This window comes from Sarcophilus harrisii, chromosome 2, assembly GCF_902635505.1.
Source record: "Sarcophilus harrisii chromosome 2, mSarHar1.11, whole genome shotgun sequence".
Classification (NCBI taxonomy): Eukaryota; Metazoa; Chordata; class Mammalia; order Dasyuromorphia; family Dasyuridae; genus Sarcophilus; species Sarcophilus harrisii.
Window position 1 is genome coordinate 297,961,668 of NC_045427.1, and position 25,296 is coordinate 297,986,963.

The 25,296-nt window shown below is 31.4% G+C and overlaps 1 protein-coding gene across 7 annotated transcripts in view; it reads left to right on the top strand.

Moving 5' to 3' along the window:
• The window catches only part of CEP128 (centrosomal protein 128), a 269,958-nt gene that overhangs the window by 190,640 nt on the left and 54,022 nt on the right, over positions 1-25,296 (top strand). For all 7 annotated transcript variants that reach the window (XR_004231984.1, XR_004231986.1, XR_004231985.1 and 4 more), the window contains 3 exons: positions 1,689-1,865; positions 7,379-7,450; positions 23,564-23,756. Coding sequence is in view for 1 of the 7 variants with exons in the window: in XM_031952430.1 (XP_031808290.1) it covers positions 1,689-1,865; positions 7,379-7,450; positions 23,564-23,756 (442 nt within the window). In the remaining 6 variants the exon portion in view is untranslated. The remainder of the gene's footprint in view (positions 1-1,688; positions 1,866-7,378; positions 7,451-23,563; positions 23,757-25,296) is intronic.

Sequence of the window (25,296 nt, forward strand, 5' to 3'; positions counted from 1 at the left end):
GCACGAATGTTTGTGGCAGCCCTCTTTGTAGTGGCTAGAAACTGGAAACTGAGTGGATGCCCATCAGTTGGAGAATGGCTGAATAAATTGTGGTATATGAATATTATGGAATATTATTATCCTGTAAGAAATGACCAACAGGATAATTTCAGAAAGGCCTGGAGAGACTTACACGAACTGATGCTGAGTGAAATGAGCAGGACCAGGAGATCATTATATACTTCAACAATACTATATGATGACCAGTTCTGATGGACCTGGCCATCCTCAGCAATGAGATCAACCAAATCATTTCCAATGGAGCAGTAATGAACTGAACCAGCTACGCCCAGAGAAAGAACTCTGGGTGATGACTAAAAACCATTACATTGAATTCCCAATCCCTATATTTATACCCACCTGCATTTTTGATTTCCTTAACAAGCTAATTGTACAATATTTCAGAGTCTGATTCTTTTTGTACAGCAAAATAACAGTTTGGTCATGCATACTTAATTGTGTATCTAATTTATATTTTAATATATTTAACATCTACTGGTCATCCTGCCATCTGGGGGAGGGTTGGGGGGTAAGAGGTGAAAAATTGGAACAAGAGGTTTGGCAATTGTTAATGCTGTAAAGTTACTCATACATATAACCTGTAAATAAAAGGCTATTAAATAAAAAATAAAATAAAATTTAAAAAATTAAATTAAATTAAAAAAAAAAAGATAATTCCATCTAAGATAATGAAAATAATGAGACCACATGCCAAAATTTATGAGATGCAGCCAAAGCAGTTCTTAGGGCAAATTTTATATCTCTAGATGCTTACTTGAAGTAGATACATAGATAAAGATAAAGCAGTTATTAAACATGTATTATATGGTAGGCTCCGTGCTTAAGTTCTGGAAATACAAATAAGAGCCAAAAAAGAAACTATTCTCAAGGAATTTATATTTCAATGTGGGAAGATAGCATACAAAAATGAATTGAAAATCTGTAAGATACAAAAGTCTGGAAATTTAATAGTGGAGAAATGTTGAATTTGAGATGCCTATCAGACTTACTCCATGGGAACCTTTTTTCTTATGATATTTTTCTGAATTTACATTAGCATTTTGGTTCCATCACATTCCTATGACCTAAGAGTGTTTATAAGATTTTCATATTTAAGAATTTAATTGAACTTTTCTGTTTTACGCAGCTTCAATGCGATAACAATGGTAATTATATATATATATATATATTTTTTTTTTTTTTTCCTGGAGAGTTACCTAAAATACACAAGCTCATTTAGACTACTTCTTTCTCCACCTATTTTTCCTAGGTTTTAAATATATTTTTCATAAGCTTAAAGCCAGTTTTGTGGTATTGGCTTTTGCTCTGGTCCATTAATGGAAATATGATTTTATTATGGTACAAAATTTCCTTTCAACTATTACTCCTCCTTTCCCCAGACTTCGCTTGGTAAAATTACCACATTTCTATCTTACCATATACTCAGCTCATCAATTGCAAGCTCTACTATTGTTGAATTCTCAATAGCTTTTCCTCAAATAATGAATAAGTAGTATATTTATTTTGGTGTCATAATGAGAATAGAGGTTTTCTCCCTCTATCCCATTTGTGGATTTTGTACCAATTCACAAGTGTTTTTTGCCTTCATTTAATAATTAACTTTTATTTTTGTTTCTTTTCTTATTTAGGAAAAACAGCTACACAATGATGAAGAATATTTAAGGAGAATGGAAGAAACCAAACACCAACTCAAGGATCAGCTCCTTTCTATGGAGACAGAGCAGGAATCCATTTTTGATATGTTAGGAAGGGAAATTGATACAGCTTGTGAAATATTCTCTAGTGACTGTTTGGATAAATTCAAAGTAATTATAATTTCTTTTTGTCTGTTTCATATTTTTCTTTATTTGCTGATGAATGATTTTACTCAGATTTATATGCATTATTGTCTATTAGTCCAATTCTTTTTACACAATTATGAGGGAAACCAAAAACAGGAATCCTTAATTTTTTAAAATCAGATGACATATGCTTTTGTAAAATCATGAAATATGCTGCTTCTTTCTGTCTGAATTGTTAAAAGATGATGTGTGATTATGCCTTTTAGTTACCAATACTTTACTATAAAAAGAATGATTTCTCTCTTCTTTTGATCTGACCTTCAATAGTAGCAGTAGTACAGGAACTTTACTGAAAATAACCTGTGTTCTGATACTGATTCTGCAATTCTGTGAGTAATCATAGGCAGTGTACTTCAATTCCATTATGCTTTCTTAATATATTCATTAAAAAAAGCCATCATATAACTAAATCACATTGTAAAATCCTTGGGAGAATATGTTGGAATGCACATGATAGGAAATATTTTGAGTTTTTTGAAGAAAATATGCTATATAGTTCCCAAGTATTATTATTACTTCATATAGCAAAGTGCATTGTGCTTATTTTTTTGTGCAAATAACTCTTTTTGTGGTTGTCATTGACCATTGTACTTTTCTACTTTAGCAGCAGACCTATAGGATTGTAGATTGAATTAGAAAGGACATTAAAGATCATCTAATTTAATCCCCTCATTTTATGAATCGTCTGAAGATTTGACAACAATGGACAAAACTAATTAGCATTATTTTTCAGTGCCTTTTCTGTCCATTTCTTTTTTTAATAGAGTCACATAAATACAGATTTGGAAATGATCTTAGAGGTAATGTAATTTCACACCTACCTAAATTATGAATGCTTTCTATAACATCCTCAGTGGCTGGTTTTCCCACTTAAGCTTTGAAGTCACAAGTACAAAGAGATGTTACTTACCTCTGAGAGGGCTGATTCTTAATTTTACTTAATTCTAATTGTTTAGAAATTGTCCTTAATATTGTCTTGGTCCTGATTTACCCATTAAAGCTAAGCAGAACAAATTGCAACCCCTTTCCACAAGACAGCTCTTCAGATATTTGAAAATTGTTATCATGTCATTTGTAAGCTTTCTCTTCTCTGGGCTGAATATCCCCAAGTTCTTCAATGATTCCTTACGTGACTTAAAAACCACTACCATCCTACTCAACCCTTTTCTGAAATGCTCTAATTGATCAATATTTCTTTTAAAATATAGTACTTAGAACTGAATATAGTAAACTTTTGTTTCACTTTTATTCTTCCTTTCTTCTAATATTTCCTTCCATAATAATAAATGATTTGGAGGGAAATGCAAATCAGAGGATAATTTAGTTTGTACAGAAATAATTAAACTTTATCAAAACAGTATTTTTTTCTTTTAAAAAAAATCAGTATTTCGTTTGTCAAAGTAGTAGACCTTTTCTCCCTTGAGAAAAAATTTTCAGGGCAGTTGGCCCAGTGGATAGGTGGCACAGTGGATAGAGTACCAGCCCTGAAGTCAGGAGGAACTGAATTCAAATCAGATCTCAGACACTTAACACTTACTGCTAGTAAGTGTGTGACCCTGGGCAAGTCACTTAACCCCAATTGCCTCATCAAAAAAACAGAAAAGAAATTTTCATAGTAAGTTAATGTATATTAATTCAGGTTAGATAACTATTAGGTTTATTATAACTATTCTTATTTGAGACATGTTATCCTAAAAAAAAAAATCAGTTTCAACTAGTATCATATATTAATAATACCATCCTTGCTTATTTTTAAATATTACAATTTTAAAATTTACCATCCACCATGTATTTATAAGGTACCTGAAACTTACTAATACTTACAAGCCATCAGGTCATAGACCTAAGATCATAGCTCTGGGATGGAAGAAATTTTAAGGTGTAGAATATGGGCTTCTCATTTTACATATAAGGAAACTGATTCAGAAAGAATAAATGACTTGCTTTAGGTCACTCAGAACTAGTTTTTATTTATTTCTTTTTATCTCAATCTCAACAGAGGTTGAACAGTGCAGAAATATCACATGGGGAAAAAAGAGAAAGAATAGCATAACTACACTTGGAACATAAAGGAGTTATTTTAAATGTTCTCTTTAAGAAGGACAGAGCTTAATGCCCTGAGGAGGTAGCAGTTTCTTATCCTCAACAAATTTATAAATTAGAGCTACAGAAGCCTGCAGCAAAGATTTTCCCCAGGAAGAGTCATTTGAAAAAGAGAAGCATAATTTTGATTTTTGGAGACTCCCTGATTGAGACAGCTCAATAGTTGTCTATTAACATAAATATATATATATCCAGAAGTTGAAAATCCAGAAATTGAAGGGACTTTAGAGACCATTTACTCTAGTTTACTTTATAGATGAGGAAACTGTTCTAATATCATGGTAGTATGCACATAACAGAGAATCTACTAAGACTTGTCACAATTGATTGCACAAATATTATTGTTACAAAGAACCTAGAATGTATTGCCAAAGATTATAAAATTGTGGACAGGAATGAAAAGCTACTGGTCAGTCTTTGTTAGTTCCTTACTGTTGTCCATTGAAGGCAAGGTATACAGAAGAGAAAATACTGATTTTGAAAGCAAATGACTGGTTAAGAGCAATTTTAGTAAATATTTTGTAATAAAGTATGAAATATTTTAGCATATTCCAAAACTTCCTTAAAGTTGCTTGGTTTCCAGAAACGAATATTGCAGTTTTTTTAGCTCTTGTGGTCAAAGGCCATCTCTAAGTTACTGTTGAAATTAAATGAGAAAGAATTAGAACCTAGACCAAACAGCAACAAACAAAATATTTGTGGTATTTATTATTATTATTATTATTATTAATTAGGCCATTTCATCAACCATTTTTTTATGATAGGTTTCTTATAAACTTGGGGAAAAAAGTAACCTCAACAGCTTTTGTCCAGATCATTAAAAGAATAGTATAATTGATCCTTTGTTTTTCCAGCCTGGAGTGATGTAAGGGAAAAGGAATGACTTCTTTCACTATTTGTAATCCTTTGTAGTTGATTCAGGAATTGTTGTTGAAATCTTCAGTCATTTTTATATATTAAAGAGAAAGCCACTGTGATGTGGGATAAAGGGCCAAAAAAATGAAAAACAAATGAGTAGAGAATAATTCTGAATAATGTCCATCTTCTTTTAGCTTCAATTCTTTTGTTTCTAACTTCTCATATTGATTATTTATTTCACTTTGCTAAATGTACCTAGCATTTAAAAACCTTTGGACATATATAATAGTAAACATTATATCATTATAAAACAATTAGGTAGATCTTTGAATTAAACATTTAAAATTCTTGTGGATTAAAACTTAAAAAAAAAATAATGCAAAAGCACATGTAAATAGATGTTTTGTATCCTGTCTTAATATACTCTTCCCTCTCTCCATTTAAATTGTATGAATCATTGACCAAATGCTACTTTGTATTGGTAGTTATTTTTCATAGATGTACAGTTCCCCCTGTAATATTGTAAATTCTTGGCTGTTAAGGGCCATGGCTTAATCTCTTTTCATTTTATTTCATTCATTCATTTATGCTGAAGCAATTGGGATTAAGTGACTTGCCCAGGGTCACACAGCTAGGAGGTATTAGTGTCTGAGTCCGCATTTGAACTCGGGTTCCTCTGACTTCAGGGCCAGTGCTCTATCCACCATGGATTGTTGCCCCGCTTAATCTCTTTTTAAACCCAAGATATTCCCTTATTATTGATGTTAATGTCTTGATTAGCTTCTATAAAATTCTTAAAATAATAGCAATACATATGGACAAATTATTTTTCTAACTTTAATACTAGAAGCTAGTAAGTTTTTCTTAAGTGATTGGATTAATTTGTATGTTCTATTCAAGGTACTTTAAAATTATAATTTTGCTATGATTTTAATTAATTTTTATTTGTCAAAAAGTAAGTTCTTGAAATTTAACTTGCAATGCATTTTGGAATCTAAACTTAGGAATTCGTCGGAAAAAGAAAAACATTTTTAGGGGCTCCAGAGAAAGATATAATGTATCAATATGGCATAGTAAAAATGCCAGTATTAAGTAATAAATGGTAGTATAGCAGTGTACAGTGGTGGGTAGTTCTATGTGAACCAGAGTGTTTCCCCTAAAGATTATTTTCTGAATTAGTTTTCTTTCATCAATGGAATGACAAAATGATATCTTTGATTGACCAAAGCTTTTGAAATTTTTTGCTGATATTGATACTTTCCAACAAAACACAAAAACCACTGGAAGTATAGTGACTTACATTAATTGCAGTATAGATAGAATGTACTATGATAAAAGTGCACTTTATTCACTTTGAAAGTGGTTTGTATTTTAGGACAAATATTCTTGCCCTAGATTTCTTTTTTTATTAGTCCATTTTATTCCATCTTTGAGTTGTCACCTGCTTTTTATAGTATCTAATTAGAACAGGGCTAAATATGAACAAACCAGCTATTCATTCTTTTTAGTTGTAAATAATTTACTATAGTTTATTTACTTGATGAAACACAGATCAATTTATTTCATTTTCTATTTATAAACTCTTTTGAGTATGCTCCAGTTAGAACCCAAAAGAAAGGAAATAATTATAGTCTTATGCCTTGGTATTCTTTATTTCTAACTTCATTTATATTTTCCCCTATTGTTCTGTTGCCATCTTTTTTCTATGTAGATTGCCAAAGGCTATTTTCCTAGCTTATGAATATTTTTTTGTTTTTCGTATTATATTCTTTTTGTCCTTTTAACATATAATTTTTAATGATGTCCTTATTTATTTGCCCCTTATTCAAAACCTGAAATTCTCAGTTGGTTCTTAAGTTTTCACTGGGAATACACTGATCAAACTACATTTTCTTCCATTCACCTCCCTTTTCTTTTCTCTCTTTCTGATCTTTTTTCTTTCAGCTTTGGCTGGGCCCTTGCTTGACTTTCTGATTAAAGGTACCAGTCCCTACTACATATCTTAAACATCATGGAAATCAATATATACATTGCTAAAATAAATTTTTTTTCAAAGTAGAATTGTAGGCTTTATCCTTTTAAAAGTAAAGTATTTCATTTAGTAATTACTCTTGCCTGGGGTATTTTTCTCTTTCTTAGAAAAAATCACCACTACTGAGCTTCTGTAGATTCATCAGTCTCTACAAAATCTCCAAGTAAAAACTTTATATCCTCTTCTTTAGATATGCTTTGTGAAAACTGATATTATAATGGTTATAAATTTGTATCAGGCTCTCCAGCAATTAAAATACATAAAACTTAATATCGGCTAGATTTTCTTTCCTCTGTTTGAGAGAAATCATATACATTGATGGTATGGGAATTGTTTGAGTCAATTTATTAACTGACTTAAAATCAATTCTCCTTAAAAAACAATCCTTATTTCTAAAATCTACATCTTTCAGTAATATTAAAGATCTAATTTAAGGGGAAAATGTACAATTATCTACTCTTGTTTTTTTTTTTTTCTTCTTTAGGCTATTTCTACTACAACTGATATACACCATGATGTACGCTATGATCCACACCGTTGGTTAGCAGAAAGTAAGGTAATTAGTAGTTTAATAAAGCTAATTAATAGATATTCCAAAGTTAATAAATATTACAATGCTTAAAATGTTCAATGTATGGGGATACTTTGTTCTTTGTTATATTACTTTCACATTTGAATCCCATTATATTTAGCTCTTTTGAAAAGGTCCTAGAAGATAAAAGGTATATCATTCTCCTTTTTTGGAGAGATTAAAGATCATGGACATGAAATGTTACTTATATTGTTAGCTGCTTTGGATATGTGGGTTGATTTTGCTTTCCTTTTAAAAAATAGTTCTTAAAAATTGAAGACATTTTTGCAATGGATAAATGTCTTGTCTGTGACAGAAAAATCTCAAGTATCTTTGACATATATTGACTGTGTGACTCAAAATAAGTCACTTAAGTTCTCAGTTCCGCAACAAGCTCTCTGTACTGATAAATGGCAGAGCAATTGCAAATCGATTTTGGTAAAGGAATTGTCTCATTGAGAGACTCCTGCTTCTCTATCACAAATCTTTTGTTATGAGGAAAGACTGAATAAAGTATATTTGGAATTGAACCAAAAGAAAACAGTGAAACTTTATGAAAAAGAAGGAAGTTATCATTATATTTTTAAAGTTTGCTGTTTTTTTAAGAATTTTTTGTGATATATTGAATTTTCGTGATTGGTTATAAAGTCAGGTACAGGGCAGCAGAATCTGAATGCTGTCTTATGCCACTCACATTTCACATATCACTTCTAGGGTCAAAAATGATTTGAATTTTCATTTAGTAGACTGCAAATAAAAATAGAAGTAAGCAAAGGACTGAAATGACGGTATTTATATTATGTAATGTTGGACTTCGGTAGAATCGTTTTATTTATCTACTTGTATTATATCATGGTTACATAAAAAGGAAAAATAAGAATTCCAACCATTCAACATGATGGAAGTTCTCAAACTCTTTACTCCAAATTTATGTTTGTATACAGAGACATTTGAATTAGAAATCTAACCAATTTGAAATTAGGTAAGCAGGCACTCTTATTTAAATTTACCTATTAATTTGTGATTTTATAATATTGAATAAAAATCATCTAACTCTTTCATGGATGTAATAATTACATATAAAAACTGAAACATTATTTATATCCAAAATTAATTATTTTCCTTAAAAAATTATGAGACCTTTGAAATTCATATCTTTGTTTCTCAGTATTAATTATAGTGATCTATTGTCTAACAATTTTAAAATTAAGAAAAATTTGTCTTTATTACTTGGAAAACATTTTAAAGATTTCTCTTCATTTCTCCCCTAAAGTTGCCATATCATGGTGTTGAAATGACCTTGCATTTATAGAATTGTAGATGATACATATAGAGTTGATAGAGATAAGTTAGACATAAAAAAGTCAGTTACTGTTGAGATGACTAAGCAACAAAAAGATATTAGACATCATTGACTCCATTTTACTGATAAGAAAGTTGAGGAATTTATAGGTCCTCAAGTGACCTAGCCACTACTACCCAGTTAGGAGTGAATTTGAATCATGAGTCAAATAATTTCAAATCTATCAAATCAACTCATTTCTTCCTGATTCCAAGTCAAGTACTCTGTATACTTTAAAGATATGCCAGTAGAGGATGAGCTCTGGTAGATCCTCCTGTGTTGGGAAAAGTTTCAGATATGGACCTGGGCAGTGTTTGAGTAGCAGACTAGCTAATTTGAAGTGAGGAAATTTTTTATAAGAAGGTACCACATGCTAGAATTTTTTTCCCATAGAAATTCATCTCTTTCAATGTATACAGAAGTACTGATTTTCACTAGTGGGTATATCTAGACCACTGAAATTATAGGTCCTTGAAATATCCATGTACAAAATTTGTTTTTTTAATCTTCTCTAGAGTGTTTAAAATTCTTTGTGATTGTAAAAATACTTTTTTTTCTCCATTATCCTCAAATTGCTGATTCCAACAACATGAACACATTTACCATATAACTTATTTTGAGTTATAACCTCTCACATTTTGGAATAGGAAGCTTTCATTGCTATTATTTATTGAATTGTTAAGAAGAGGTGACTTTGATCAGGATGAGACTCTTGAAGAATGCGTAAGCAGTTTTTTATCTAATATCTTTTAATAGGATTGAACATCCTGATATAAAGATATTTTTAATGTTGCATAAGATGAAACTGTTTCTCTGCAGTGTAAAAAGGTTATTACAGGAAAAAAAAAAAAAACCTTAACCAGATGACTGAGGAAGAATGGAATATGTTTACTAGAAAGATGGATTTAGGTTATTGATAGGTTATTTTGTAATTCCTGTTGACTATAAATGAATAGCACTATAAAATATTAGAGATAAGATTTCAAATCAGAGCATGAAAACTGTGTGGGAAGTAGATTCACCATTCAGAGAGTCAGTACTGACATCCTGCAGTATTAGAAGGGCCTTTGAGGCTGTTCAGTAATTGTTTTCATAAATCTGCCAAATGAATTCTTGCTTTTAGTGAGAAAGATGGATAAGATAGAGGAAGTTGGTGTCAGTATTGAATTGTGGGTGTCCGGAGGATAAGTTAGATCAGGAGGAGCTAGACATGACCATAAGATACAATGGGTAGAACAGCATATTATTTGGAGATTGTAACTAATGGTGATGGGTAGAAGGTAGTGAATTTATATAGGTTAAAGGACCAAGAGTTGCTATGAGTTCTGGGGAACTCATTATATCCAGTTTGTCCAAACTGGAAGATGAGGACAAGATTTGGTTTCCAACTATGTCCAAGTATTGGTTTCTAGATAGCCAAACTGAGATGGCTGAATGAGATGGCTCTGGTAGAAACATGGACAAGTTGCACAGGTATATGTTGTTGTTTTTGTTATCTTGATCTTTTCAATGGTTGTCTATTGGAAAAGCTATGACATTATGAATTGTTATCTTGACTTGTTTTGAATTGAATTCAAATGAGGTAGAATTGCACCAAGTTGTCAGCCTCAGTCTCTTTTCCTGAGTCATTGAAGTCCAGTGGCAAGACAAAAGTAAAGACCACCAGTGATTCTTAAGAATGCAGTGAATAACCTCAATATTTGACCAAGCTCCATGTGTTTCAGAGTGCCTGCTTTAGTGCCTATACAGATGTTAGGACAAATAGTTTTCATTTGCCCATTCTGCCAGGGAACATGTCTTCACATGCTCAGGCTGGACATTCCCCTATATTACCAATGAGTTTGAAGCCTCTCAGTTATACCACTAACTTGGTTCATCCTGTTTCCCAGGTTTATGAAAAGGATGGGGAAAGAATGGTTATTTTCCTTTTAGAGACCCAAACTGGCCACAACAAAGCAAAATAAATTTAACCTAGGAAAATGAGAATAATATAGAGGGCTATCCACACAACCAGACTGACTGTTGATCCTAGGATAGATGCTGTTGCTTTCCAATTTCCCTATTTCTAAAAAGATAGTGTCTAGAAGTTGTAGGATTCCTTGAGAATGAGGCTAAATCTCAAAGATGTTAAGTGTTTGCAGTAGAACACTTGGCCTTTAAACTGCTCACATTTCTGAAATTCAGGAATATTAAATTTTCTTTTAATTTAGGATTTTTAACTTGAGGAAAACAATGGCCATTAGCAATAAGAGAACAAAGGAAAATGAATCATTCTGATGGCATATAGTTCCTGTTTTCTCAGTCAAGTTATTATCTCATCTCAAACAATATTATAAGTCTATTGACTTAACAATTATTAACCACCAGCTATGTACCAAGCACTGTTTTACATGCTGGAAATACAAAGAAGGACAAAAGATAGTTTCCAACCTCAAGGAGCTCACAGTCTAATGGGAATGACAACAAACTATGTAGAAACAAGTTATATGCAGGTAGGAGAAAACAACCAAGAGAAGTTACTAAAATTAGGAGGAGCTGGAAAAAGCTTCCTTTAAAAGACAGAATTTCACTTATTTTTTATATTATCTAATATTTTTCCCAATAACATGTGAAAAGAATTTTAACAATTCTTATTAAATTTTGAATTCCAGATTATCTCCCTCTGTTTTCCTCTGCTCTCACAATGAGAAGACAAGCAATTTGACTTATAACATATAATTTAGGTTATATCTGTGTGATCATGCAAAACATGGTTCCATTTAAGTCATTCTGTGAAAGAAAATACAGCCAAAAAACCCCAAGAAAAGTAAGGGAAAAATATCTTTGATTTGCTTTCAAGTTCTAACAGTTCTTTTTTTCTAGAGATGGACAGCACCTTTCATCATATATCCTACAGAACTATCTTGGATCAATGTATTGCTGAGAGTAAATAAGTTATTCATAGTAGATCAAAAAGGTGCAATTTTAAATGTGACTTAAAGAAGCATCAGAAAGCAGAGATGAGAAGGGAAAGCATTCAAGCCATGGAACAGTCAGAGAAAATTTCTAGAGCTGAATGCTGAAGTGTTTTGTCAGTAGAATAATAAGAAGGCCAATATCAATAAATTGGAGAGTATGTGGCAGGAAGGAAGATATAAGGAGAGTGGAGGGAATAGAGGGGATTAGTTTATGAAGTGTAGTGTTTTCTTTTGTTCTAAAATATGATTGCTGTTCTCTGGGAGCAGGTTTCTTGGGGAGGTTCTGGAGGCAGCCTTAGTTTCAGTTCAAATCAATAATCACCTCAAATACAGCCAGGAGTTAAAATCCAGTCTTTTGTTGTCTCTTCCAAAATAGCCCGGTAAGCTTTCCTTGGTTCCGAGAGCTCTTGTTGCTAGTCCTTTGTCTCTTCCAGCTTCAGCTTCAGCCTCTAATTCCCTCTGAATCCTGGCTCTGAATCTCCTAACTGAATTCTGGCTTTCAATCTGAATCTTCACTGACTTGTGGCTCTCAATATCTTCAACTGACTCTCATTGAGACTGAGAGCTTCTTATATATGATCTCTTAAAGATGTGAACCCAAAGGTTGACTGCTCCTCTGAGAGAGTGGGATTGTGGGAAGTGTAAACTCTCATACTGAATCCTGAAATTTCCCAACTTGTGAACTTTAATGTGTGAGCTAATGTGTAAACTCACTTAAAGGTGTGAGCTCTAATGTGTGAACCAATTACCTAAGCATTGTTTCTATTAACTCTAGTGAGTTAACACCTTGTTTCAAGTTTTGGCTCATAACAGTGAAGTGCTTTGAACTCCAGACAGAGAATTTTGTATTTGATCCTACATGTGATAGGGAGTGTCATAATAAAAATTATGAGAGCCAGTATTTCATGCAAAATAAATTTATTAGTAATACTAGCAATTACCAATAGAAAGATCAGATCAGTGGACCCTCAAGAAATAATGACAAATTGGGGTTTTACAGAGCTTAATTTTATAGTCATAAAAGAAGAGAAAAGTTACAGGATCTTGAGAAATTTGTTTGATTTTGACTGGCTAAAGAATGACATGAAATTATAATAGTTAATTTAGGTATATTCTGAAATATTTTGTGGTTTTTTAGATGCTCTTGCCAGTACTTGGGTTGTAAGCATGTTGGGGGCCTATCATGGTATTTAAGGGACTTAATAATCATCAGACTGTCAATCTGATCGGTTATAGCATCACAACAGTTATTTTGATATTATGGAATTATTGAGCAATAGCTGAAAGAAGATGTAAGTGGAGTTGAGAGTTTTAACTTAGTCTACCACAATAATAGACTTACTTAGTTTTATATAGACTTAACTTACACTACCATAAAATGAGGAACTGATCATTCCAGCTCCTCTCTGTAAGAGTTTAGTTTAACTTTAGGAACTCAGTCCTGCAAAAATGAAGCACTAAACTTACAATTGCTGTGTGTAGCTGGTTCAATTTAATACTGCTCTATTGGAACTGATTTGGTTCATCTCATTGTTGAAGAGAGCCATATCCATCAGAACTGATCATCATATAGTATTGTTGTTGAAGTATAGAATGATCTGCTTCTGCTCATTTCACTCAGCATCAGTTCATGTAAGTCTCTCCAGGCCTTTCTGAAATCATCCTGCTGGTCATTTCTTACTGAACAATAATATTCCATATTATTCATATAGTACAATTTATTCAGTCATTCTCCAACTGATGGGCATCCCTTCAATTTCCAGTTTCTGGCCACTACAAACTGGGCTGCCACAAACATTTTTGGATATACAGGTCCCTTTCTCTTATTTAAGATCTTTGGAATATAAGCCCAGTAGAAACATTGCTGGATCAAAGGGTATGCACAGTTTAATAACTTTTTAAGAATAGTTCCAAATTGCTCTCCAGAATGACTGGATGTATTCACAATTCCACCAACAATGTATCAGTGTCCCAGTTTTCCCACAAACCCTCCAACATTCTGCATTATCTTTCCTTGTCATTCTACCCAATCTTACAGGTGTATAGTGGTATCTCAGAGTTGTCTTAATTTGCATTTATTTGATTAATAATGACTTGGAGCATCGTTTCATATGGCTAGAAATAGTTTCAATTTCTTCATCTGAGAACTGGCTATTCGTATCCTTTGACCATTTATCAATTGGAGAATGGCTTGATTTCTTACAAACTAGAGTCAATTCTGTATATATTTTGGAAATGAGGCCTTTGTCAGAACCTTTGATCGTAAAAACTGTTTTTCCAGTTTATTGCTTCCCTTCTAATCTTGTCTGCATTAGTTTTGTTTGTACAAAGACTTTTCAATTTGATATAATCAAAATTTTCTATTTTGTGATCAACAATGATCTCTAGTTCTTCTTTAGTCATAAATTCCTTCCTCTTCCACAGGTCTGAGAGGTAAACTATTCTATGTTCTTCTAATTTATTTATAATCTCATTATTTATGCATAGGTCATGATGGGAGAGACATTCTTTAAAATTTTATTTTATGCATCACCTAAATTTTGACACCTTACTCCTTTGAGAGAACCATTCCTTATAACAAAATGTTGTTTTTGTTTTCTTTTGTTTTGTTTTAAGAAAAAAGAGTGAAAAGGGAAAAACACAAATCCAGTCAATACATCAAAAATATCTGGCTATATATGCAGTGTTTCACACCTTAGTATATTCCACCTTAGCAAAGTAGTTGGAGGTAGGGAGAAGTAGACGGGGAATAATGTTCTCTCACATTTCTTCTATGGGTCCAACCTGGTCCTTTGTAATTTGAAACATTCATTTTCAGTTACTTTGTGGTGGTCCTTTTCATTTATAATTTTTGGTTCCCTTTAAAGGAAAAAAGGACTATAATTAGGTTTTTTTTTTTTTTGGCTTTCCTTATAGGCTCTGTACTTACAGGTTCCCTTCCCTTCCCCCTCTAACCTTCTTTCTTTTATCAACTCCTTCTCTAGTTTTGGAGTTTTATTTGATTTATTGAGTTTATTTTTTACTTCCTTTTATTTAATTACTCCCCTCTTTCCTTGTTTCTCTCTTAAGTGGTTAATTTGAAATCTTCCCTCCAAGCATTCCCTTTCAATTTCCTTTTTTCTTCTTTTTTCTTTTTTTCTAAAAAGGGATTTTTTTAAAACTTTGTTCTTTGTAATAATTCTCTCTCGCATCTGGTTTAATTTTAATTCTTTAATTTGTGGTCTTATAATTATTTATTCATTCTTTAGTTTCTTTGTATTCCTGATGGAATTAAAGCTTCTTTAGTACCAATTTTACATTCTCTATTCTAATCAGTTTCTGTTAGTGACTTGTCTATTTGTCTTTTGGGGGAACAGGGAAAGAGGAGACTCTCTTAGAAATATCAATTTGTGGGGAACATAATGAGATGGAAGTATTGCTCCATGGTAGAAATTCTTTAGTATCCAAAATCATTCAAGCCAATTTTACTCCCTGCTCTTTCTCTAATCATTTTCTTTTTCATTTGCCATGGAATCTTCTCCTGGAGTCTATGCCCTCCCATGACATGGGACCTTCAATTGGTGTGAATTTATTTTCCTTGGTTAGGATGTTGTCTGTGTAGTCACAGCACTCTCAGAGATAGTGATTTCTCTGAATACTGAATGGCTACAGAATAAGCCCATCGTTAGGTCATTTCCCCCCCACCCCCCCATGAGAGTGCCTGACTAGATACCCTCTCACCACTGAGTTGAGCTTTCCTCTTTTCTTTTCCCTTTGCCACATTACTCATTGTTCCAAAGCCTCTTTTTTCTTGCTGAGAGACTATAGTAATTAACTTCATTTAATTGTTTATCAGGGACTTCATTAGGATACATCACATTCTTCCTTATCATTCACTCTCCTTCTTCCATTTAATGCAGCTTCTTATTCTACAATTCCATACAAATCCATCAAATCAAGCACAAAATCCATTCATTCATAGAGGTGCTGGGTTTAATCCTTTTTTTTTTGTTTCAGGTCTGCTTCTCCATTGTCACTTGTCATTTCTTCTTTATTCTCGTGTACTTTTAGACAAAATAGAGCTGGAGAACCTGATTTCAAATCTGGCCTCAAATACTTAACATTTACTAGCTGTGTGACCCTAGGCAAGTCATTTAATTCCAATTGCCTCGCACCAAAAAAAGAGGAAGGAAGAAAAAAAAGAAAGAAAGAAATCTCCTAATGGTTCCTCTGTTTTATTTTTTCTTTCTCTTTCAAAATTTTTCTTATAATAATTCCTCTAGAATGTGATGTTTTTTTCAGTATTTGCATTTTCCTTTATTGTACTTATTTACTTTTCTTCCATTTCTGTTGTTTGGAGAGTTTGCAAATTGAATAACCTACTCTTTTTGTGTGTGTATGTGGTAAGAATGTTTCATATGCCTCTTATTTTATTGAACATGTTTATCTTTGTTCATTGATAATTAAGTTGTTTTACATGGTATTTCATTATAGCTTCACTGGGATTTTGATATTTTGGAATAAATTATTTCATTTTCTTCAGTAATTTTCTAGTGATTAGTCTTGTTTTATTTGAATTTTATTCTCTTTATTTTTGAAGATCTTTTTTCTTGTCACTTCAAAAGATTTTGTTTGTCTTTTGGAATAGTTAGGCTAACTACTTTGTGTCCTGCAATTCGAAGATTTGAAGAATAGGGGTTTTGGAGGTAATCTGGATTTTTTTCGAGTGATGCTTTATTTTTAATATTTATAAGTTTGGGGCAGTTTTCTTTGATTATTTCTTCCTTTTTTTGTAGTTTGATTTATCATGTTCTTTTGGAAGACCTATGATTCTTGAATAATTTTTTTCACATCCTACCTTTAAAAGATCAGTTTATTTTAGGATAGACAGGCAGTATTACTGAAAAGAAGACCAGCTGTTGAATCAGAAGTACCCAACTTCAAATTCAGCTTCATAGCCTTGACTCTATGCTCCTGGGAAAATCATTTAATGCCAATTGCCTCACCAAAAAAAAAATGTGTTTTACTTTGAATAGACATTATATGTTTATTTACTGTTATTGTTTTTTGCTTCTCTTTTAAATTTTCCTTCACTTCAGTATAATTTATTTTCTCAACATATTTTTTGGTCCTCTTCATTACCACTGCAGATTCAAAATTTTATATTCTGCTTTGTATTTCTGCTGTGCAGGAAATAAATTTGTTTAATTGTTTCATCTAATATCTCTCAAAGTCCAGACTTTTCTCTTGAACCATTTTGGAAAATCCTACTATGGTTCTATATTCTCTAGGGAATTCACATGGGTTCTGTTGCATCAGATATTTCAGTTTCCATCATCTTCCTTTTTTATTTAACTTTCCTATTCATTTAACTAATTGTGTTCCGGATTTTTTAGCTGAGTTTTCTTCCCCTTGAAATTTTTGGTAATTTCAAACTTTTTCCTTTCTATACTCCTGTAGCTTACTTTCTGACTCCTTTGCTTCTGATTATAACAACAACAAAAATAAAACTAACCTGTTGGATTGTTCATTTAGTAAACACCACTGCAATGACTCTGTCATACTTGTTGAGTATAAGGTGCTATCTCTTTAAGAATTTAACTGTATCTCATTCTTATTTTAACAATATTTTACTTCACCGTCACTAGATATGTCTTTGAGGAGTTTACAATTTCATTCATTTATGTTACCATTATTCTGAAAGGAAGTCTTCAAGCAACAAAAAATTATTCTTTAATTTACTGGATTAGTCTTTTTCTTAAAACAATGAAGAAGATATAGGTACCGTATATTAAATATGATAAAGTAGCTTTATTAAATTATATATGTTTATATATTAGAAATCATACTTTAAAGATTCTCTTTCTCAAAATAATTAGTTTCTTATTTGGGAATACTTTTGAGAGTATGCTGAGGACTGATCAAGGTCTGTCTCTTAATTTAAAAAAAATCTATCTTTCTCTTAATATCTCTCATAAACAAAGAAGGCAATCTGTTACAGCTTGTACCAGGATAAAAATCTCTCTTACAGCATCCTTAAAGACAAATGCCTTTGTTTAAGTATTTTCATTGAGGGGAACTCATTGTCTCTCAAGCCCATTCCCATTTCGTTGAGTTTAATTTTCTTTCCGTCAAATATCTATATGTATGTATATGTATGTATTTATATCAATATGTAATTTCTACCCTAGTTGTAGAATTAGAACTTCTAGTTCTCCCTTCTGGAGAAAAAGAGCAACATTTACTATCAGTTTACTTTCCCAGAATTGTATGGGAATCAACAAGTTTAAATTCTTTGATTTATTTTATTTGTATTTTTAGCAATTATATTGTATACAAGTATAATGTTGTTTAAAGTGATTATTATTTTCTGAATTTAGTATTCAAGTTTCTTTTTGAATGGAATGAAAGTCTTAGAGTCTGATTTGTAAAATCTCTTATGGTAGTTACATCATGGTTACCCCACCATGCAGAACAAGTCTAATTATTCTATGACATTTAGACATTTAGAACTACTTAAAAATACTTCCCAAACTACCAATTATTCCTTCTAACTTTTAAAAAACTATTTCCTTAGAGATTCTCTACCTTTTATTCCTTCACATAGATTACAATATTTTTTTCCTAATTCTATAAAACCTTCTTTTGGAAGTTTGATTGATTTTTCCTAAGTTTGTGTATTGATTTAGGTAGGATCATTTTTTTTTAAAAATACATTGGCGTTGTCTAATTTCCTATTAAATGTCATCTTATTCAATGCATATTTTTTGGTTTGAAGTTGTTGAGATTTCTTTTGGATTCATATTTCTTGTGCACACCCCACTACTCCTCCATTTATTTATTTATTTGTTTGTTTTTTAGGGTTTTTTAAAATGATATTTTATTTTTCCAAATACATGTAGTTTTCAACATTCATTTTTGTAAAATCTTGTTTTCCAAATTTTCTGCTCCCCAAGACAGCAAGTATTAGGTGATATTGCTAAATATGTGCAACATAAGTTAAATATGTGCAATTCTTTTAAATATCTCCATATTTGTCATGTTATACAAGAAAAATCAGACCAAAAGTGGAAAAAAGCCACAGAAAGAAAGAAATAAAAAGATGAAAATACTGTTCTTTCAACCACATTCAATCTCCACAGTTTTCTCTCTGGATGGGATTCACTTTTCCCTTCTAAGTCTATTGGAATTGCCTTAAATCAATACATTGTTGAAAATAGCCTGTCTGTCATAGCTGATCATCACATAATCTTGTTGTTATTGTGTACAATATTCTCCTGGTTCTGCTTACTTCATTCAGCATAAGTTCCTGTAGGTCTTTCCAGGCTTTTCTGAAATCTGCCTGCCAATCATTTCTCAGAATAATAATATTCCATTACATTCATATACCATAATTAATTCATCCATTTCCCTAATGATGAGTATCCACTCAGTTTCCAGTTCCTTGCCACTACAAAAAGAGATGCTATAAACATTTTTGCACAGATGAGTCCTTTTCTTTTTATTATCTATTTGGTATAGAGACCTAGTAGTGAAACCGTTAGATCAAAGAGTACATACAATTAAAATCCTAACTTTTACAAAAGATTTTCCACCTAGGTCTTTAATTCTAGTGCCTTTCCTCTAAGATTATTTTCAATTTATCTTGCCTGTGTCTTGTTTTTACACAATTATCTACACATTGTTTTTCCCTATTAGGATAGGTGCTTCATAAGGGCAGGATCTAATTTTTACTTTGCTTCATATTCCTAGCTCTTACCTCATTCTCCAGAAAGTATTAAGTGTTTTTAAAAGTGAATGTTGTTTAATAAGTAATTTAGTGAACCTGAAAATTTCACAAGAATACCTTTTATACTTTCATCAAAGTCACTCATAAAAATAATGAAAACCCTGGAAAATTGATTGATGCTAGTGGCATTCTATTAAAGCCCTTCTTCCAGGTTGAAATTGATTAAATAATTTATATTTATTAAAGTTCAGTCATTTTTCAGTTTTGAAATTCATATAACTATAGTATTATCCTGATTATGTCTTCCTATGTTTATTTAGAGCATTGCTTAAATAATTAAATTAAAATGAAGTAGGCCACATCACATTTTCCTTCTCTACCAGTCTTATTAGATTCTTTACAGTAGGGACAGTTTTTATTTTACATGTACTTGATATATTCCCTTCAAGGAAGAAAGGAAGCAATTGATCTAAAAAACAGATATTCCCAACCAGATTTAAATATAATTTGGAAATATTTAACAAAGTAAATAAAAGTACAATAGAAAATAAAAATGTTAATATGTGATTTTTGAAGTTAACATGTAGGTTATAGTTTATCCTTATGTATTGTGTAGTGATCCATTTCTATTTTGAGTTTGGTATAATTATTCTATGGGACTAAAAGTATTAAAATAACAACAATAGCATCAAGAAAACAAATTAACCCATAGGGAAATTGATGTACTTATATATTTGCATGCTATTTTCAGCTTCACTTATTCATTCTTGCCTATCTATTTATGTGTATCTACAAAAAATTTGAATTGGTCAATGAGTTCTCCCTGCACATATATTAGTCCCTTTAAGAAACTTATTTTTCTTCCTTAGTAGAATAATTTCTGATTCAGTCTTCAACATTCCATTATTAAGTTTCCCATTTCTTTTAGACCATATTTCTATTCAAAATAATAATCTACTGTATTATACATTAAAAAATTTTTTTTGGAATTTATTAGACTCTAATTTTCATCAGGCTAAACTCAGCTTTTGTTTCTACCTCTAGCATAATATATCCTTCTTTGAATAGTCATTTATCTTTGTTGATTTTATCTATTATTTTTCCTACAGAAATAATTTCTTCTTTTGGATAAAAGTAACTTCAGGGTGACAGTATCCTTTCCTCCCTGACCCCTTCCTCCACTTATTCACTTTTTTAAAGTGAATATCACTTTCCAACTCTTCGGCTTTCTACTTTTGAGAAAGGTGAATACATCAGCAGAAGTCTAGATAATTGATGTCTTTCCTTACTACAGTATCCTGCTTTTGTGCCAGATTTATGATTCATTTTCTCAAATTATTTTCAACTAATTCATCCCTTTATCCAGTTGGCTTTAGCAAAAGAGACTCATGATTTCTGGCATCATTGATCTGACCCTGAATTTCTATCATAAACCTCTCATTTTATAAAATAATCCACTCAACTGAGGCATTTGCTTCTTTGTTGATGCACTGTTAGCTTTCATTGGAATGTCACCCATGGAAGGCTTTTTTGTTGTACCCTTTATCTTTGACATTTCATAGGATCTATCCAGAAGTAAGCCACTCACTAACTTATTTATGATCCTTTACAATTATCAGGTAAAGTGAACTAATTCCAAAAATAGATCTGAATAATTTTTATCTTATTTATTATTTGTTTTGTTTTTTTTAATATTGTATAGGTTTTTGGTAGTATATCTTCCAAATCTTTAATAGTCCCTTTTACATTTCTGAAAGGACATTAAACTTTGATTTTATATGGTTGTTAACTTCTTTTTAAACATGTGCATTTCATTTAGTAGTGATTTCAGGATTCTGGTGTCTGACATATTCAACCACAACCTTCTGGACATAAGCATAGATATCACTTCATGTATTGATTTAATATGACTTACAGATTTAAATTCAAAGATTTTCATCTTCATTTTTGGCATTTGTGAAGAATATTATAATCACCAAATTCAAAAGACATTCCACAGGATGGAATTGTTTTTTTGTTTTCCTTTTCTTTTTTAAGTGGAGCTTGTTGTATGTATTAATCTACATCAAGTAAGTAGATAAAATGTTTTGACTTGAGTCCTTTAATTTGAAAGCCATACTTCATTTTATTTAGGAGAAATGATAATAAATTTAAGGTTAGGCAAATCAATAATAGATTTCACTTGGATCCTTTTTGTAATTGTTATAGAAAATTGTTCTTTATATCATGTTTGTTGGAGTTTAGCTAGCTATGGTCTTAAGACAATTTGCTTTCTTGTTATTCATTTATATTTAATGTTCTGTAGATATTCACACATACATACACACATATATACATCTATATATGTATGTGTGTGTGTAATGATTGATTTTAGTAATTTAATTAGAGCTTTTAAAGTAAGATTGCTTTCTGTACACTTGTTGAAAGCATTTTTAGAACAACTCTGAGTAGATAGGATGTCACTCTTGATATATATCTCATTCTGTTTCTTCATGATTTTGAAGGTCTTTGTATTTTGAAATCTTTATATTCCGTGTTGCTGGCAGAATAATAAGTATTTTGGATGTCAACATTTATTAAAAATGTTGTTCTTCAATTTATATGGATCAACGGTATATCTAGTCAATTATGAGCAACAGTTCAATGTATAATTATGTTCCAATTCCAGTACTGTTTATTGGTTGAGTTCTCAAGTGATTTTTTTTCTGTCATTCCATAAAGATAACAGGCTTCTAACAAGTAATTCTAGTGACCAGTTGTCTTGCTAGGTGCTAGATTTTTATAACCTTACAATGAGATATGTTGCATTTCTTACATTTTTGTGCATAATCTAAATTGATCACTAAATCTGTGCCTCCTAATGTCCTTATGTCAATAACCTTTTCTTGAATTGCCATTCTTGTTGTAGTAACTGTTTTGTAGTTGTTAAAGTTCACTAAGAAATGGTAATGGAGTCAGGATCTCCTTCCTTTGTTTCCTATTTTTTCAGAAAATAACCAACTTGTTCAAACATTATCATCCCTAATCAGGTATGACTAAAATTCCAAATAATCTTATTAAGAAAAGATAGCCTGTTTCAAAATTTAATTATTTCAATCTTGTTGGGTTGTAAAATTAAAGTTATTTATCTGCATATTCGGAAAATGAAAAATGGCATCTTATTTATATAATAAAATGAAAATATATATAGAAAGAAAGGGAACAAACTGTTATTAAACAATTATGTTCCTGACATAGCACTAAACACTACAAAGATCTCATTTGATCCTCACAAAATCCTTGGTAAGCAGCTGTTCTTATTATCATCACTTTACAGTTGAAGAAACTGAGGCAGATAGGTATTAAAGCATATGCTTTAGGTCACACAGTAAGTGGCTGGCACTGTATCTGAACTCAGGTCTTCCAGCATCTAAGTCAGAAATTATCCTCAGTATACCATTTATCTGCTTGAACTGAACTTTGAAACATAGGTGGGGTTTCTGTTTGATAGAATGCCAAGAACAGTGTCTTATTCATGAAAATGCTTAATAATGTACAATATATGTACATTTTTGGTTACACTTGAAATTTTCATAATTTATATAATGATTAAATTTCAATGTTTTTAGTTATAACTGACACACAGATAGTATATACGTGAAGACCCAATTAACATTCACAAAGGTTATAGCAAATTGATTTGAAGAGAAACAAGTTGCAGCTATGCTCATCTTTAATAACAGTGCAATTATGTTCACAAATAATGTGCTCTTTTTGACAAGAAAAATTATAGTGCCAATAACTCTATGAAACATGAAATACTAAGTTCAACAGTCCTGATTTCCTTGTGGAAGCTCCTTGGGTTATAAAATACACAAATGCAAAGCAGAAATTCAATGCCTATATGATATAAAACTCTGTATCGATTGCATTTCTCTGTTCAAATTTAAATTTTCAGGTTATTAATCTGTTCTCTCTTTTTTTTTTTTTTTTACAAGTTTTGTTATTTATATTAAAGTTAACATGGTTGTATTTCTTTTTTTTCCAGAGGTTTTTAAAATGATAATATTCTGAAATATATTTTATTGATTACTTATGATTATTTTTTAAAGACTAAACTTCAGTGGCTCTGTGAAGAGTTGAAAGAGAGAGAGAACAGAGAAAAAAAGCTAAAGCAACAGCTGTTATTATATAGACATCAACTCAAGGACATGACTCAACTGAAGGAGTCTGAGCAGCAATCTCTGTTTGACCAGATAGAAAGACAGGAGCAACTTTTAGAAGAAATCCATCGAGAAAAGAAAGGTATGTTGATGGCTTTAATGGTAAACAGATTTACATTCTTATTCATAGAATCTTATGATGAAAGGGAACCTGAAAAAGCTATTTTTGTCATTTCACTGCCTCCACTAAGGAATTTTAAAACATTTCTCTGTGCTTTTATTTATTTAGTTTTATTAAATATTTATGTGTCTTAATTTGATTCAATGATGGATCCATAAGCTTGTTAGTATGGAAACTCCATCCACAATGCAATTTGAAAGCCCATGTATGCCTTCTCATCTTTGTCCATTCTTGTTCTGGTCTTTCCACAAATCTTCCACAATGATCTACCCCTTTCATTTAAGGGTTTATCTAATATTTAGGGGTTACTGGCACAATATGTAGGCTGCCCTTTTGGTTGTGATTTATATTCACTGGATAAATTACCCAAATCCATTTCTGTTGTTATATGATCTTGATATGCCATATCTCATGTGCCATTCATTTTAAGTAGTGAATGTTAACTGACTGAAAAATTTTTCATTCTCCTTTTAGGCACCTACCAATTTTCTTCTTTCTAAATCATATATTTTGTGATTCATGGCAATGTAGCATTTCTGAAATAATACTGGTCTTAAAGAGATATCAGTCAATGTTAACATCTTTGAAAATGGTATATAATTTCTTAAATGCAATCAAGTCTGACCTTTTCTGGATGTGTTTTATTGTCTGTATGAAATATATGTATAAGATAAAAGTCCTGAAGAGTTAATTCAATTGCCCAGCTGTTTAGTTGCAAGTTGTAATTTGGGCAAGAAGCATTTTCTGTTCATTGAGTTTTTTTTTTTTTAAGCATAGGCTGATCTCTTTAAATGACTATGAATTTCATTAAAGAGGCTTTATATTGTTCCAGGGATCATTGTGACTAAACCAATATTATCTATATTATAAGAACATTCAGGAAAATTTCTCTTGCTTTATGCCTTCCTTGATATCAATACTCAGCCTGGCATTGGACTTATTTTGGTGTTTGTATGTTTCATAAAATTCTTATGATTTTTACTTATTGTGAGATATACCTTATTTGGTGAGGCATTTAAAGTTATATTTTTTCTTCCAAATCAAATACTTTTTTGCAACTAGCAAAAAAACCCCCCAAAACCCAAATCTAAACACCAAATCCCATACACAATGGGATGCTATATTTCTCTGTACTTTCTTTCAATTAAATATATATATATATACTTTGAACACTTACTTTGTAAAAAAACCCTGTGATATATTCACGGAATACAAATAAATACAAGTCCCTTCCTCTGAATGGCATATAGTTTATTGTGGCACAGAGAATATGATATACAGAGAAATACAAGGTAATTTGGGGAGAAAGAACTTAAAGCTGGCATAATGAGGAAAACTTTTTCTTATGGAATAATTTCTAAGATGAGTCTGGAAAATAAAGATTCATAAAGGTAGAACTGAAGACAGAGAGCAAATTCCAGTATAAAAAATAAGTTATGAAAATGTAGAAAGAAAAGGCGATGGAATGCTGTTTGATGAATAGTTAAAAGGGCAGTTTGGT